The following is a 17,762-nucleotide window of genomic DNA, read 5'->3' on the forward strand; positions in this document are numbered from 1 at the left end:
AATTGGGTTGCATGTGTGAGAAAAGGAATGTATGTGTCATATGGATGTAGGTTGTTGAATGTGGATGACGTCACTGATGATCACAAATCACAGGAGTTTAGCTAGAAATGCCCGCTTTGATCAAAATACGTTTTTATGGTGCGTCTCCTCGGAGGTGAGCCGTCTAGAAGAGGATCTCTCTCTGTGTGTGTGTGTGTGTGTGTGTGTGTGTGTGTGTGTGTGTGGATAAACTGAAAAACCAATGGACAGATCAGGACCAACTGTCTTGTGGCGGCAGTTATTTTTGACATTGTGAATATTATTACATTTTTTCTTTTACTTTAGTTCTATACTGGAAATCAATGGACTAACGTCACAGACTTACCATGTGACATCCAAGACTCACATGGAAGTCATGCCTTTATTAAACCTAGTTGCTATTTTCCACCTGTAGGTCCAGGGCATGTAAATAAAACACAAAAGTAAAATACACAACTCTACTGCACAGCATTAAATCCATAAAAATTGACACATCATAAATATGGTAGTCAATAAGAGTATACACAGTATGTGTATAGTGTGCATACACAGTACAATCCTTAATGTTCAATTTCTCTACACTCTAATGTAGTCCTGAAAATCTTGTGTAAAATCTTTTAATTTCAAGGACCCCCAGTTTGGTATACATTAATCCACGGACCCCCCCATAACTCAGTGAGAAATAAGGGTCCATTTGGTTGTTAACTATCAATCATTCAGTTGGGGACCCCGTTGAACCCCCTCAACGGCCCCTTGTGGTCCGCGGACCCTGCTTTGAGAACCACTGAAGACGTCAGACAGTCACATTGTTGACAATGTCTCACCTAATCTCGCCTCGATCTGTCTCTCTGATGCGCTTATCATCGCTGAGATTATCATGTCAGATGTCGGGTGTTCAAGACTGAGTCGTATCCAAGGAACAGGTCCTGTAATATAATAGTCATCTTGTTTACAAAACCTCACAAGAGCCCACTGTTTTCAATAAGTACGACACCGTGGCTGTCTGCATGCCTGTTAGTGTGTGCAGGTACATTTCTTTTTGCATACATCTCTGTTTACTCAGTGCATACCTTGCTTCTTTGTCGCACATGAGTGACACATGATTGTCCTGTGTGTTTGCGTGCACCTTTGTCTGGGGGCTGAAACTCTGCACTCAAGTCCAATGCCTGCCTGATACTTGGACAGTGCTGTCATAGCAGTCAGACTGTAATGAATGGTTTGGATTAGTTACTTTATTATGGCAACGCTAGAGGACCTGCGTGTGCGTTTGTGCGCGCGTGTGTGTGTTTCTTACATGATTACACAAGTATGAGATCACCCAGCAGGTATGCTGTGAGCCGCTTGTGGTCAATGCTCAGTGACTTGTCATCTGAAGGCCAATTAAAACAATGCTAGGATTTGTTCGAGCGTATACACACATGGGACATAATGCATACAACCTGACACACACACACACACACACACACAGATTTAGGTTGCAGCATCCTGAGGCTGTGATTATGAAATCCTAACTTCTTCCCTGTATTTTGCTTGGCTGCACATAAACTTGCTTGACACATTTAGAAGACACAATTGACAGCTGGAGAAAGGAAGAGAGACGGACGGACACAAACGGACGGGCAGACTATGTAAGGAGAGGAAATAAAGTAAATTGTTGGAAGTTAGTCTTGGCCAAGCGAATACCTTTTTAGGGAGGTTTTTCTTAGTCTCTCTCTCTCTGCAGTCCTGTGCGTACATGTGTTGTGCTACACAGGATGAGCCTGGGACTGCAGTCTGACAAAGTGTGTGTGTGTGTGTGTGTGTGTGTGTGTGTGTGTGCGTGTGTGCGCGCGTTCCCGTTCCCCACAAGAATTTGAGAAATAGACACTGTGGACAATGTTACTGTTTGTCACAATAATATTTTTTGTTTTTATGTTATAAAAAGATTTGGGTATATGGCTTACAATTACGAAATGATTCAGGATTAGGTATTTAGAGGTTAGGTTTAGAGGTTGTAATTATGCCTGATTTATATTTAGTTGCGTGCCAGTGTTGTGCACCAAAAATAGCAGATCTACAAGCTCACAAAATGAGCATGTAGATAGGCAAAAACCTTTTAATGGCATTCAGAAAATCACGGCAATCATGGCAAGTCCTAAAATGTTGATGTCCTCACAAGTATAGTAATACTTAGTGTGTGTGTGTGTGTGTGTGTGTGTGTGTGTGTGTGTGTGTGTGTGCATGAGTACAAGCATGTGTTTATTCTTGTGTCATACACTCTTAGTGTGTGTTGTACACATTGACTACAGGTGTGGAAGAAACATTTAACTAAACCAGAATGTACCGCAGTTTTAACTGCAGTTCACCATAGCTTTTGGATTCAGTTACTTTTTTTTCCTTCTTTTTGTTTAGTTATGTCAGTTATAGACTTAATAATACATGTACATATTCAGTCTTGTTTTCACTGTTATAGCCTGCACGTACAGTATATCCATTCATATTCATTAGATATGTACTGTACATTGATCATGCATATATTCATTGGTGATAGATTGTACATGTATACTTAGGTTTTTTTATAGAATTCAGACCCAGTGCAGATGTCTACTAGCTTCAATCTTTATTCTTATTTATCTTATCTGTACCTCTCCTGTGTTGCTTGCTGCTTTGACACCTGAATTCCCCCACAGGCATCTTTTTAGGTTTATCTGTTTAAAATAAAATGGTTCTAGAAGGTCATGAACTATAACGTTGGCAATGTCATCATACTGTATTTGATGGCATCTTATCAGTTTAGTGTAGGTTTAATGCAAATGTGGGTAGAGGGTAAGAGTGAATGGTCCTTCCTTTCCCTGTCTCTCAGCCCTGACTGTTGTTGACGCAACATTATGTATATTAATGTGAATATATTCTATTATAGAGGGTTGATCTCTCATTCCCTCCTTCCCTTTTTCACTAGTGTTACATTTCTTGCCGTGACAATCAAAACCGTATACATCATGCTGGATCAACCTGAACCTCATCCTTTCTTTCTTCCTGCAGATCATGATTGAGTTCTGCCCTGGAGGTGCCGTGGATGCCACGATGCTAGGTACGTATCCCTGTTGGTCTTTAAAACATTCAGGGTGTGGGTACAGTTGTTCTCTGGGGAACGCAGGGAGAGAGCCTAGTTATATACAAAGTTAAGAGAGGAACTTGCTTGTGTCAAGGGACCAAGCTGTACCCAAAACAACAGATAACCAGGCCTGTGCCGTGGCATCTTGACTATGATATTCCGTTGGTTAGAACATATCATAAGGCCAAAAGTGAAGAACAAAATATAAGGAGTGATTCTACCAGAATCTGGGAACTGGTTATCGACAAGAAAGAGTTTTTGTTTATGTTTATGAGCAGGAATTGTGGGGAGACAGGGGCATGGAAATGTTTAAATAAAAACATATGATTGATTGACACATTGACTGCGTCACTGGAGCGCTGATACAAAGTTGTGTCCAGCTCAACTTTGATTTGTAACGCGTCACGGACATCAGGCAGCAAGGTTTGGGCATGACTTTGTAAGTTCATGTCGCTGGCTTCCGTTGAAAATTACTTGGAGCCTGTCGCTTTGTCGCTGCTAGTGTGAACGCAGCATCTCTGTTTGTTTTCTAAGTACCGTTGTGTCACAAGTGTCAAGTTTTCAAGGTGTGGCACAAGTGACATTTGCCCTTCAGAAGGAAATTACTTTGTTATGACAGCGTTATCGCTCAGCACCATTACATCAGATTTAGGAGAGCCATTATGCTCTTGTTTCAGGCCAGACATCTGATCACCAGATGATACTGCCCATTTAACACAAAAAATGCTTAAACGGCCTTATGCTTTGGAATTGGTCAGCAGTCCCCTAAGTCGTAGCCAATGGGCTAACATGCCAGACCACCGTTATGGTCCTTTTAGTACTGGTCTACTCTACACTGAGCTTGAAGTTGTAGTCTTACCGCATCAACTAACTCCTATGATGCCTGTACGCTCTAGAAACACTGTAGAAAGCCGTCACACATGACGGAGTCCCCTCAGTGTGGGAATTCCCCCAGCTGTGTTTTTACTGGCTAATCTGTGTCCTCATACAGCTGTCGATGCTTCAGCTACAGCTAACCAAACATACACAGAGAATTGTACTGAAGCTGGACTGGCTTCTATCTGTCTGCGCTTTGCTTTTCTAGGAGTACTGATCAAGAAATGGTCCGCAGAAAGAGTTTTATGAGAGGAGGAGCGCTTTGGAAATCACGTCCGGCGTGCTCGCACGCAGCATTTATTGATGCTGTTGTTGCTGTGCTCAGACGTTGTGTCATCTGCGTGTATTATTAGCACAAATAGCCAAGCCGAAACAACAGTCAAACATCAGGTCGTAAATGACCGAGTTGTCAGACAAAGCCAGGTGAGATTAATGAGCAACGCTCTCCTTCAAAAGTAAAAATCCTTGAAACTTGAAGACGCCCAGAGCGCTCTGGCATAAATTGCTGGAACGTCGAGAGCACTGTCTATAGCGTGATGCTCGACTGCTGGGAAGAGGCTCGTCTTGGCATGGCAGACACAGACGGGCGCTTTTCTGTGGACGTGTGGTTAGACTTGGGTGTCAAGGTCCTTGCACACTGGTGCGTCTTTTCGTTGCGTTTTTTTTTTTTCATTGTTTTTTCAATTTTTTTCATTGTTGTAAAAAAAACGCAACGAAAAGACGCACCAGTGTGCAAGGACCTTTACGGTACTGTCTATCTTGCACATTGGCACACACATGGCTCTTGGCACACATAAATCTAACACACCCATTATTAATTTTATTACCTGCAGCTGCATTGCTTACTAGACAGCATGTTTTAATCTGCTGTAGTTTTTAAACCTGAGTTGGTAAACAAACCTGACAGGTAAACACAGCTGAAGGTTATGACGTTAATTACGGGTGAGTTTCGTTTACTGTTGGCGCTTCTGTGCCGGGATGAAGTTAATTGTATGGGAGCTGTCCATGCTGGCACACTAACGTACCCACTGTACCTTTATATTAAAACTTCAGCTGTGTTTACCTGTAAAGATTGCCGCTGCAGAAAGGGTCTATTATTGAATCAATTAACAGGCCTGGTCATTGAGCAGTAAACGAGAATCCTGTGATCTGTACCAATTACCTAGACATATGAATTATTATTATTTACTTTTTTGAGGCCTCACTGAGTAAATATTTAACAATTTACCTTCACTACTTGCCTTCTCTTCTCCACCTCCTGATCTCTTCCCTTTCCTCTCCCCCACGCACGTCTTCCCAAGCCACACTCTGGCTCTCCTTCTCCCCCTACTCACCTTATACGGTACTGTATCACCACACCTCTCTCACCCCTCTTCTCTCTCCATCTCTCCTCCGTCTCCCAACCCCCATGCAGAGTTGGACCGCGGGCTGACAGAGCCTCAGATAAAGGTGGTCGGCCGGCAGATGCTGGAGGCACTGGACTACCTGCACAGCATGAAGATTATCCACAGAGACCTGAAGGCCGGCAACATCCTGCTCACACTGGACGGGGACATCAAACTTGGTACGGTTTCACTTTTCTGTGGGTTGTTGTAGATCATGTTCTCTGCTGCAGTGCGTTAAACTTGGCCCTGTTAATGTTCTGTTTCGTGTCATCACGCACGTAGCAGAATAAGCTGTGATAGCACCAACCCCCCCCCCCCTTAATTTTTCTCTCAATTTAGCCGCGTTTCACTATTTTTCCCAGTTCCACTCCCTGCTGGACGGGCCAACCCTGACTAACCTAAGTCGCTAGTGCAGTTACGGATATATTCGTCCCGGCTTCCACTCGTGAAGCCGGCCAAGCTGGATGCACCCAGTAGGATTCAAACCCCAGTCACAACAGTGATGGGCTGGAACATTACCCCTGCCCCAATTGATCTTTTGTGTGGTCATACAGACAAACATAAGTACAAACAGCTCGACCTTCAGCCATGCTGTACAAATGGTGCAGGAGCCGGGAGAAGCAAGTTTATTGGGTGTTTGCCCACGGCAGCAGCTTTATGTTGTATGCAATCCTTTCTCTACGGACAGTGTGCCGACTTTCCACTGCTTGATAGTGACCCCAGAGGGTGTCATCTTAATGATCCTATTTATAGAATCCTAAGAACCAGAATACACGTCTCTCTCTGCCCTAGAACACTGATGCACTACTGATGTGCTCTCACATGCCTTTCCAGAACATTGGCTCGGCTCTATTTCAACTTCTAACCCTTCTGTTACCGGGAAGCTGGAATACATAAACAATATAACACTTCACACCTACTAAGCTGCAGGGATACAGTGTACCCACCTAATCTGTTAATGCATCTGTTTATTTATGCCAACATGATTAATGATTAATCATGATTAATTAAATGTTTCACCACCGACTATGTGGACAAAAATACGTTATTTCTCAGGAAATAATACTACTTTTTATCTACATACTGTGTACATAGGCTAGTGTTGCTCTTTGTGTGGTGACCACTTATATATTTGAAAATGTTAGCTTGTTTTTCATTTTATAGATGTGCAGTCTGTCATAATAATATGCATTTATTCGTGCGTCTTATCACATTTCATTTTGGGCAGAGGCCATCAGCAGAGCCCATCTTGTTTGACTGTTTGACTAATTCTCAGATAAACAGCACATTCTCGTTGCGCCCCGTCAGTTGACTTTGGAGGATGACTCTGTTGTCCCTTAGTCTCACATGAATGTTGATACACACATTCATGCACTTCATGTTGTACACACGCGCACACGCTTGTGTTGCTATACTTGTGAGGACATCAATTGTGAGACAACAATTTTATGAATGCCATTTTGGGGCGTTTTTAACTGTAAATCTAACGCCGAAAGAAACACCGATCTACAAGCTCTTAAAGTGACATGCTGCGAAGCATGACACTTTTTGAGCTTGAGCTTGTAGATCGGCTATTTTCTGGTGCATGACACCAGCCCAGCCCGCAAGTATAAATCAGGCATAAATTCAACCCCAACCCCTAAACCTAACATCTACTATGCCTAATCCTAATCCCAACCTGAATCTTTTCCTAATTGTAAACCTAAATCTAAAAGTTTTTAGTAGTTGTTGGTTCTTTTTATATCATAAAACAACCATTTCTGTGAGAACCAGGAAAATGGTCCTCACTACGGTATGTCTGTTTCTCAAATTGTACTATACTTGTGGGGACATTTGACCCTCACAAGTGTGTGTATATACACACACACACACACACACACACACACACACACACACACACACACACACACACACACACACACACACACACACACACACACACACACACACACACACACACACACACACACACACACACACACACACACACACACACACACACACACACACACACACACACACACACAGAGACAGAGTGAGGCCCTCTCCCCCTGTTGAAACCCTGCAGGAGGAGGACCATGTGAGAGCATTGTGTGGGAAAGCAGCATTCTGCACAATTTTCTCCTTTTTCTAATATGATTTATGGCCTATCTGAACACTCTGCCTGAAGACCCCAGCATTCCTGACATTGTGTAGCCAAAGGTTTCGGTTGTACTGTAGCCAAGTGGTCAGTATGATTCCTCTTAAAGCGTTCCTCTTAAAGTTCTCAAACCTTTTCATGTCAAGGACCAAATCAATATGTATTTGTCCGCGGACACCCATCTGAAAAGATTCTGTGCTAGGGATCTTACACAAGATCCAAGATTTGTGTAGTTAAAATGTTTAAAAAATATTCAAAATTCTTATTTTTGGGGGGAAAACAGGCGATCTACAAGGCAAGCTTACATTTCGATGCGCTTTGAGCATCGCGAGGCGTAGATCGCCTATTTCCAAGTAGCCAATTTACAGTATATAGGGTTATAGTGTAAACTGATTTTGATGCTATAGTAACAAATGCTGGGGACCCCCTGGAATCCCCTCACATCCCCACTTTAAGAACCACAGTGATCTTATAGGATACACTCCCAGCCATGCTGTGCATGCTGATGTGAACCATCTTTGACGTTATGTAAGTAGGTTTGTAGCGAGCAATTATAGATCAATATTCCTAATCACTTTTGCTTTTTGCCCAGGCATATTTCCCCAGCCAATCTTCTTCATTGGGTTTGACTGTTCCTTCCCGTCGCGGGGCCTTTCGTAGTGCCTCACATACTTTCCTGTAACACACCACAGCTAGATATAATCACTGGGAGTTGCCTCTCTGAACTCGTTAAGCCACGACACTGAGTCATTTAAAGCCCTCCACAGTTCCCCAACTGTGCATTAATTCCAAAACAAGGCAGCAATTAGATGTCGTTGACTTGAGTTAAACATATCGGCCCGTACCGCAAAGAGAAAATTATCTGTCTGTGTGTCGCAGCGGTTCTCGACTGGTTTCACACCAGGACGACCGTCGATTAAACACAGTCATCTGCGATCCTGTTGAATCCTCTCAGGGGGCCACTTGGATCATGAGTCGACTGGTCGAAAAACACTGGTCTGGGGCATATATGACCATTATATGCTGCATATATAAACATGATGAGCTGTGTGACACTCACATTTAAATAAACGTGATCATGGTAGGACTGCTCATTTGACATAACGTTTTTTTTGTTCTTGTCAAAGATGAAGCCAAAGAACCCACACCAAGACCTTTTAAATCAGTGGTTCTCAAATGGGGTCCTCAGGGTTCCTTGAGGGGGTTCCACTTGTACACTCAAGAGTTATGGGGGTCCTTGAAATTAAACAAAGTTTGAGAACCACTGTCTTAAATGATTGTTCCTATAGTCTGAGAAAGACTAAGGTCTCTGACATCACAGTCAAGGCCTCAGTGTTAAAGAGGACCTGAGGGTTTATGGGTCTGATGCAACCTGTGAGCTCTCAGGTGCACTGTAGAAACTTGTACATAAGGTCATGAGGGTGCCAATCTAGTCACACACAACAAAGGTAAATTGTTCTGTATTCTGCTTCAGGCTCTTTCGCTCCGGACCAGAGATTTCAGGTTACAGAGCAAATATGTTTTTTGTTTTGAGCAATACCGTTGAGGCACATTGCCTGGAGCTGTATCTCTTTCTTTACTGCCAGAAAATATTGATTTATGTATCCCAGCACTTTATTGGATGCAGAAAGTGGTTTAATCCATAAAGTAGGCAGACAAAATATAACAATAAAAAGGTGCTTTCGGTTCACACCATCTTAATATATTTAATTTCCGGTGGTTGGCAGTGTTGCCCATATACAGTACCATATAGTGTACATTGGCCCCAAAACTACCCAGTGTTCAGATGATGTGTCTAAGCAAGGTTGATGATCGTATAATGTTATTTGTAATTCTGATCCACCAGGGTGTTGGCAGAGACACTTGAAACATCAACTGATGTGTTGCGTAATACCATATAGTGTGTTTTAACAAGAAAATCCTTTCTGCAACATTCCAGACTGTGGCAGTCCAAATCATATGTCTGACTGGACGTTCACGGTCATTTGTACTGCAGGCCACGATACCAGACAGACGCAAGTCGCTGTAAAACAAACATGCCTGTCTTTGTGTCTTTGAAATGATCAGATTGCTCTTGCATGCGAACGGAGTCGAGTCCTAAGGCCAAACGCTGCCGCACTTTGAGTGCAGGAACTGTATCTCATAATGTTCTGACATGGAGACATTGCGTTCTGCATGAGCCAACAATATTTCTATAAGCCCAGGGTCATGTTTGGGAATGGGGAACAGCTTGTTTAGGACGAACACAGCACTTGTGTTATAAATCCAAATGAGTTTAGCTTTGCATCTCTCCTGCAGTGTGATGTCATGACGTCTTTACGAGGTAGAAACATATCTGTCTGTCCCCACAACCAGAGAGGTGGGAGGGGTAGGGGTTGGGGGGGGGGGGGGCGTATTGGGGGGGCTTTACAAACTCGACTATCAATCATTGTCTCTTACAAAGACATGGTGTTGTGGAATGTCTTTCAACTCCCTTAACCACATGAACCCTTGCTTCCCTATTCTGGGCATGTCATAATGGGTGAACATTCAGCAAAAATAAGCAAACACAGCAATAAAGAGCTGATCAACAAGCTTGTAGATCGGCTACTTTTGCCATTTGACACAAAGTATTATTACAAAGTACAACAAAGTACTTCCAGGGTTTAAGTGGTTAACCCTGTCTTTTTCTACTCTCCCTTTTTCACACGCAGCTGATTTCGGCGTGTCGGCAAAGAATAACAAAACCTTGCAAAGACGAGATTCTTTCATCGGAACGCCGTACTGGTGAGTTGGACATACATGATACACATGGGAATAACGTGGTATGCTGTTTGTACAAACTGAATTATAGACGTGTGACTAAGAATATACTTCCTGTTTCCTGGAAAAGCACACAAATGAACCCACCCACATATAGACATAGACACACACACACACACACACACTCAAGAGTTGCAGCTCAATGCCTCATACCAGAGTACATATGCTGAGAAATCCAGTTCTGAGGGTAGACCAGTGTGTACCTCTGGACCTTGCCCCATAAGTCTATGAATATGCCAGTGAACAGTCATCCATTGACCAGAATAGTTTAGCATCCGGAATACCCTCCCAGTACAATGACAGCTTAACCCTGCCCTTTTATATTGCACAACTCAGAATAGTTTCAAAACTCTCTGCAGTCTTTGGTGTACACCTTTCACTGAGCGCACTGATTGACTGAGTCAACATGAAACTGGGATCACACAGTGTTAGCCTAACATGACACCACTTGAGTAAATGTAAGAGTTTGGTGTTTGCCAGAGGCGCTTTGCAAATTATCGGCAAACAACAGTTGACTTGTGAAGCACGCCTGCTATCGGCGTCAGATCATTCTGTGGTTGTTATCAGCTAGGGATATAGATATGATTGTAATTATCGACTTAAGACAACACTAGAAACTGAGCACACATTAAAGCCACACACTAAACCTACATTATGGCCACTCACTCTTTGTTTGATGTATAATCGTTATTATCGTTAATTGTGATAAAAAAAAACGCTCACAATAATCGTATCGCAGAGATTTTAATTTATCGTGGAATTGTCCTCCGTCATACTCTAGGATGATTTAGCTTTTGTTGAGCTGCAAATTTAGTACCACTTAAACCCTCTATACTTTGATAAAACGGACCGGTAAAGAACACTTTGGTTTGCTATTATTTCACTCACACAAATCGAACACGTTGTTGTGAGCTTATAGATCGGCTATTTTTGGCGAACATTCCGACCAGAATAGGGATGCCGGGGGTTCAAGTGGTTAACAAAAGTGACATTTTAAGTTTTAAGCATATTTTGATTATCGTGATATCGTTAATCGCAATTATTTTTGTCACAATAATTGTGACATGTCATTTTTATATCGTCTCATCCCTGGTTTGATGTGTTGAAAAGGTGTCAAATAAACTGTTAAATGTCAGATTACTTAAAAAAATATTCTATTCAGATTACTCACCAACTTTAACATGACCATAAATAATGGAGATTTCTTTGCGATAAATTCACCCCAAAATTCTGTCACACCTGTCGTGCTTGCAACTGATCCGAGAATCTGCCTTGAATGAATATTTGGTTGTTGTTTGTTTAACCTTGGCCTTGTCTGCTGTGTGTGTTGCTCAGGATGGCTCCCGAGGTGGTGATGTGCGAGACGATGAAGGACGCTCCGTACGACTACAAGGCGGACATCTGGTCCTTGGGCATCACGTTGATCGAGATGGCCCAGATCGAGCCTCCGCACCACGAACTCAACCCCATGAGGGTGCTGCTGAAGATAGCCAAGTCTGACCCCCCCAGCCTCGAGCAGCCACACAAATGGTGCGAGCTGCGTTTTTAAAAATCAGCCTGAATGAAGCACAATCACGGTCGCATATTACATTGTCAAATGTGTCATTTAAAACTGAAGCGCTCAGCTCTCTGAGAAAGAGGAACGGGGCCTATAGTTGAGCTCTGTAGACAAAATATTAGGGAATCAATAGAATCAAGAGGGGTTTGTCACTCTCTCATACAGGTACAAGCAGTGAAATGTTTGATACCTATTAGCTGTAACCATCTTTACCGTAAGCACTTTCACAATGCAATGCAACGTGTTGTGAGCTTGCAGATAGGATTTTTTGCTCTACAGAGTACAACAAAGTAGCTATATAGGGCTTAAGTGGTTAATGCACATCTCAATTGTCTCAGTACTAAAAAAAAAAGAAAAAAAATATTTTATTGTTGAATTGAATACATTTCTATATCATAGGAAGAGAGCGAGTTCTTGTGCGCATGCACTCGCTGTGCACCAGACAGACTCATCACATTCTACTCTTCCAGCCCGGCATTGCACTCTCTGGCTGTTCCAAAACCTATAGCCACAACTCACCAACCAGACAGGCCTTTTAACGGGCGCTAAGCTGTGGCTTTTCCAATCACTTTTATCATAAAAATTTTACGAGGTCCTGAGTGTCCCGGCCGTCTCAATTTATGGTGGAGCTAAATGCTGAATGCAGAGCTCTCTATTACCGGGGCGACTGTACAGCACCAACGCAGCATTCCTGGAAGTGTTTGCCGTGTCAGGAGTTATCTGAAAGCAAGCAGCCTGACACCCGCTGCCTTCGTCTCTCACCACCCCTTCCTCTCCCCTCCCCGTCGGTTTGATTAATGTCTCTTCCCTGTGTTTACTTTAAGGTCGCGGGACTTTAAAGATTTCCTGAAGAAGTCTTTGGATAAGAACCCAGAAACCCGGCCATCTGCAGCTCAGCTCTTGGAGGTACCTACTACCCACACATACACACACCGACACACTGAGCTGCAGCTATAACTCAGCAAATATTGTACGACTCAGCGCTTTGGTGAATGGCGAGGCATCGGTTCTCATAGTCCTTATCTCACACTGACACACGCGCATACGTGCATGCGTTTTCACGTGCGTGCGTGCGCGCACACACACACACACACACACACACGCACAGCCTTTATCAACAGTAAATCTTCTATTTTAAGCAGTGAATGGAATGGTTGATAATGGGAAAATTTGTGGTGCCATGCAGACTTTGGCGTGTGCGAGAGACAGAAATAGAGAGAGAGAGAGAGAGAGAGAGAGGAAGAGGTGATTGGAAGTGAAAGAAAGGGCAGTTACGACAAAGAGGAACATATTTTTCACAAATTGCAAAATGTTTAAATGACAGGAAGGTCAACGAAGATGGTGGAAAGAACATACGGGAATGAAAAGTCAACTGGGTGTGTATGAGAGAGCATTACAATTCAAGAGCCACAGTTTCCTGTCTGAACCCCACAGCTGAGGGAATGCCGGCTATTTACATTCCTCTTCCTCAGCCAATGGCATGTCTGGATAACCCCGAGCACGGCCACCCCTGGCCAATTAGGAGGGGCGAGGTGAATATCCTAAGCCCTGAGGCCTTGTGGGAATTCTGTGTGTGCGCTCCAGTGGGAGAGATAGAGAGAGAGAGAGAGACAGGCGCGGTTCGGAGGGTTTTCAGATGTTATCACGCCCGCCGTAACTTGTCACGCCCGTCTGATGGCTGTTTAGATGGCTTCACCACACGACTGAGTTGCAAATGTGTCCTGCTGAGTCCAGGCCGGCACCGTGCGGAGTTCAACCGGCGTTTGTGTAGCTATCAAAGGCCATTGTTTCACCACCGGTGGGCGAACTTTAACCTTGAAACATGAACTTCAGTGTACATTAGCCTTCAGCACCTTCAAAGTCAGTAGTCTGAGATGGATTCATGATTCCAGTGAACTGCCGGACCCTCCCAAAGTTGTGAAAACGGCTGTAGTACAAGTATAGACGTGGTGGTCCTATCGAGGCTCATCCACAATCATCACTGTAGGTGGATGTTGTACATTATGTAGTGTCTGTTACAGAGGAGGAAAGGACTAAAGAGGACCAGATAAAAGTGTAGTTGCCGCTAGGTTCATACACTGCATCATATGTATGACAGTGACATTCTCAGTGTTAACTTATCCACTTGGACGCTTACGGGTCCATTTGGTTACATTTGTACACTCTCAGAGTTAATTCAACTGTAGGACTTTCCTATGTAGTGTCTGAGTGTAAGATGAAGTGACGAAAGGGAACCAGATAAAAGTCTTAGTCATAAACATATTTTCAAGAGATCTCCCTCAAATGTGCCCTGGAAGCACTGCATGTTCTCTCTCTCTCTCTCTCTCTCTCTCTCTCTCTCTCTCTCTGCCTCTCTCTCTCTCTCTCTCTGCCTCTCTGCGTCTCTCTCTCTGCGTCTCTCTCTCTGCGTCTCTCTCTCTGTCTGTCTCTGTCCGTAAGAGGAGGAAATGACAAAAGAAAAACCACATAGACGTCTTCGTCATCAAAATATTTTCTAGAGATCTCTGTCAAACGTGCCCTGGAAGCACTGCATGTGATTCGTGCAAACACACCCTCTCTCTCTTTCTCTCGCTCACTGTATGGAATGTTGTATACACAGTGACATGATACACTATCAGTCACCGTGGCTGTGGCTGGCAGGAGACCATCTGGTCGCTGGGGACTCTTATTCTGTACATAGATACTTGTCCCATGGGCTTTGTCTCAAGATATGGAGTTTCATGAACAAAAAAAATAAGAAATCCAGAAAAGTTATTTTCTGGATTTAATATTAATTTCCCATTCTTCATCAAATGAAAATAAAACACACACTTCATTTTTAAAGTTGCAATGCCATTGAGGCTTATTTCCTCCTAAATAAGATAATTGGGCATTACTGTTATAATATCCGGATTGATTTTCTTCCAAAAACTGTACATAAAAAGCTTGATTTCTGTGGACACAGCCAACAGCTCATTACAAACACTGAATCTGACTTTATCACTGCCCACTTGAGACTTGAAACTGTCACCAAAGCACTTCTCTCTCTGCCCATCTATCTCCTTTGCCAAATGGAAATGGTGATCTTTTTTAACACTTCTATTAATAAAAGCTGCTTAACAACAATGCTGGTTTAACATTAGCTGCAGAAATACAGAATTTTTTTTACATGCATGGATTACATAGATTATCAAGATGTTCCACATTCCCTTGATTATAAATTTTCAGGTTGTTGAGGTGCATTCGCTTTTTTTTTGAGCGAGAGGGACGATTCAATATAAAGTCAGTGTGATGGTCGGTACATGGTTCTGATGCGTCAGGAGTCCAGTCTGTTTGTATTCGCCAGCTTACATTGAGAAACTGAAAATACACATGCGAGACATCCTCCCACACTTTAACCACACCAGGTGGCCTAGACCAGAGTCCTGCACGGGTCCAATTTTGAGAACCCGCGCCCGCCCCGCCCGTCAATACTCAGATCCGTAGACCGACCCGTCACCCGTGATTATTTCAAAATACGAACCAGACCCGCCCGTCAAATAAACGACCCGTTGTCCGCCCGTTTACCCGTGTAAAATGTAAATCCAAAAGTGTGTTGAAAAAGATAGCAGCCTTCAACAACAGCGCTACATTCAGTGGTCAGGTTTGTACAGAAATCAAGTGAAGACGGAGGAGCCACGCGCGAACGCGCATCTACGCAGCACACATGTGTCGTTGTTTACGTCAGCAGATAGTTTTCATTTGAAGGTTTAACAGGATGTTCAATGTGTTTTTGTGAGTTAAGATAACTGACCAGCGTGCTCCATGCAGTTGTGCTGTGTTAAGTTACACAAGTGACGTTGTTTGGGCGGAAACAGTGCTCTCTGATTTTCACAATAAAATGATACCCGCCCGCGATTAGTTAAGTACCGCCCGTGCCCATACCCGTGATCTTATCAAAGTAAAATTTTCACCCGTTTTCACCCGTCAAACGCGGGTACCCGTCGGGTATCCGCGGGTACCCGGCCCGTTGCAGGACTCTGGCCTAGACTCTAAGCCCTAGAGGAGTACGGATGACTCTTTAAATTCTAAATGAAAAACAGAAAAAAAGTGTTCGTAGGGTGGAGCAGAACCGATGATAGACGTTTTTGGTCATCTACACCACGTCTGTTCCCTCCTCTGCTCCTCGGATCCCCATAAGGTTCCTATTTTAACCATTTCACGCCCTGACGCCAGTCAAGCTGTCCATGTAAGAGTCTAAATGGCCCTGGTCCATTGCACTGGGAAACATCAAACAATCAGGCCTAAGCTCTGCTGAGCCGTGTCTAAGATCCAAAATGTCTGCAAAAATAACACCGCTAAGGCCCCGTCTGGGCTGTCGTGTTACACCGTCAGCCCTTTCCCGCCCTGCTTTGATTCGTTCCAGTGAGAAATGGAGCTTTGGTCTGAGCAGGGGTGGTCTGGGTTCAGTGGTCAGCAATGTGAGTCTGCAGTTTGATATTAGCTACTGGAGTAGGGTTAATAATGGTGCTGCAGAGTTTTGGTGAAGGGAGGGTGGCTGCTAACTGTTAAATCGCTAACTCTAGCTAATACAATATGCTATTCCATGCAGTTTTTATTTATTTTTGCAGCTGTGCTCCTGCAAGCATTTCACTGCCTGCAATGTTTCTACTTGCTGTATTGTGGTTTATGGTATGCAACGGTGGACAGTAATGAAGTACGTTACTTGAGTACCTGTACCTTACTTGAGTATTTATATTTTTGGAGACTTACTGTATGACTTTCACTCTGCTACATTTCAAAGACAAATATTGCACTTTTGACTCCACTACCTTTCTAGGAATGGAACATTAATGCAGATCTGCAAGCTCACAACGTGTCAAAACGTGTTGTGAGCTTGTAGATCTGCTATTTTCAATATTATGTTTAGAACATTTCTGGAAAATCATTGCATTTTCAATATAGCTATGATATTAAAAAGATAATGCACTTTGTAACTTTGAATATTTTTAAAAGCACACACTTTTGACTACTTATTATTTTTAAAAGCAAATACTCCAGTACTTTAACTCATCTACACATTTGACTGAGCAAGTTTCACTTTTAGTTGAGTAATATTTGATCTATTCTTTGCATCATGTACTGGGGTACCTCAGTGTCCTCCACTGATGGTATGACAATAAATCACCTTGAACCTTGCACCTACGCACTAAGCAACTATGATGAAGACAAGATCACAGATTAGTCTGAGCCACCACAAGGCCCTCTGTGTTGTGTCTCAAAGCCTTGAAGCTGGTCTCCTTCAGTCTGTGAGAGAGCACTCAGGAAGTGGTGCTGTGGTGGTTTGGGTAGGCTCAATCATTTCAGCTGAATCCCCCCGTCAGTAAATTACCTTGGAACTGTTAGCATTAGCAGTCTCAAGCTTGTGTGTCAAATCTTACCCCCCAAGGGGTGATAAGCTAAAACGTATGGTATCAAAGCCTATTACTGTGCATCTGAAAAATACGATAGGCCTATATGGTATATCGTTTATACCGTTGAGCTGTACTGTTTTCTCCTCTCCTCTCTCTCTGTTTTGTGGGTAGTTTGAATTTGAAATAAAGTTTTCCTCTGTAGAGTCGTGGAGGTGGAATGTACCTTTGTGAATGTCTATATAGTCCGTTATTAGCTCAGTAAAACTGACTTTTACATTTACAATTTGGTAATTTTGCGACCAATTGCAATGCATGGTGAGCATGGCTTTTTAAAAGTACAACCCAGGTTTGTTAAAAACCCTTCTGAGCCTCTCTGTTGTGCAGTGGCTTGTTGGTTTAGGCACATTTACCTGACTCATTGTTGGGTATAAATGACTGTTGTTTGTCACTGGAGAAGTTAAAAGCTTAGAGCTAATATGGTCCTCATGGACAGGGCCCAGCAGAAATGCACGCGTGC

The 17,762-nt window shown here is 43.2% G+C and overlaps 1 protein-coding gene across 1 annotated transcript in view; it reads left to right on the forward strand.

Annotated features, from left to right (window-relative positions):
* Window positions 1–17,762, forward strand: part of stk10 (serine/threonine kinase 10) — a 61,477-nt gene that overhangs the window by 22,668 nt on the left and 21,047 nt on the right. Inside the window, exons 3-7 of the mRNA XM_080434568.1 lie at window positions 3,040–3,088; window positions 5,403–5,552; window positions 10,207–10,279; window positions 11,651–11,845; window positions 12,698–12,779. Of these exons, the coding sequence (XP_080290694.1) occupies window positions 3,040–3,088; window positions 5,403–5,552; window positions 10,207–10,279; window positions 11,651–11,845; window positions 12,698–12,779 (549 nt within the window). The remainder of the gene's footprint in view (window positions 1–3,039; window positions 3,089–5,402; window positions 5,553–10,206; window positions 10,280–11,650; window positions 11,846–12,697; window positions 12,780–17,762) is intronic.

The sequence above is a fragment of the Gymnoscopelus braueri genome (genome assembly GCF_963280865.1).
Source record: "Gymnoscopelus braueri genome assembly, chromosome: 8".
Classification (NCBI taxonomy): domain Eukaryota; kingdom Metazoa; phylum Chordata; class Actinopteri; order Myctophiformes; family Myctophidae; genus Gymnoscopelus; species Gymnoscopelus braueri.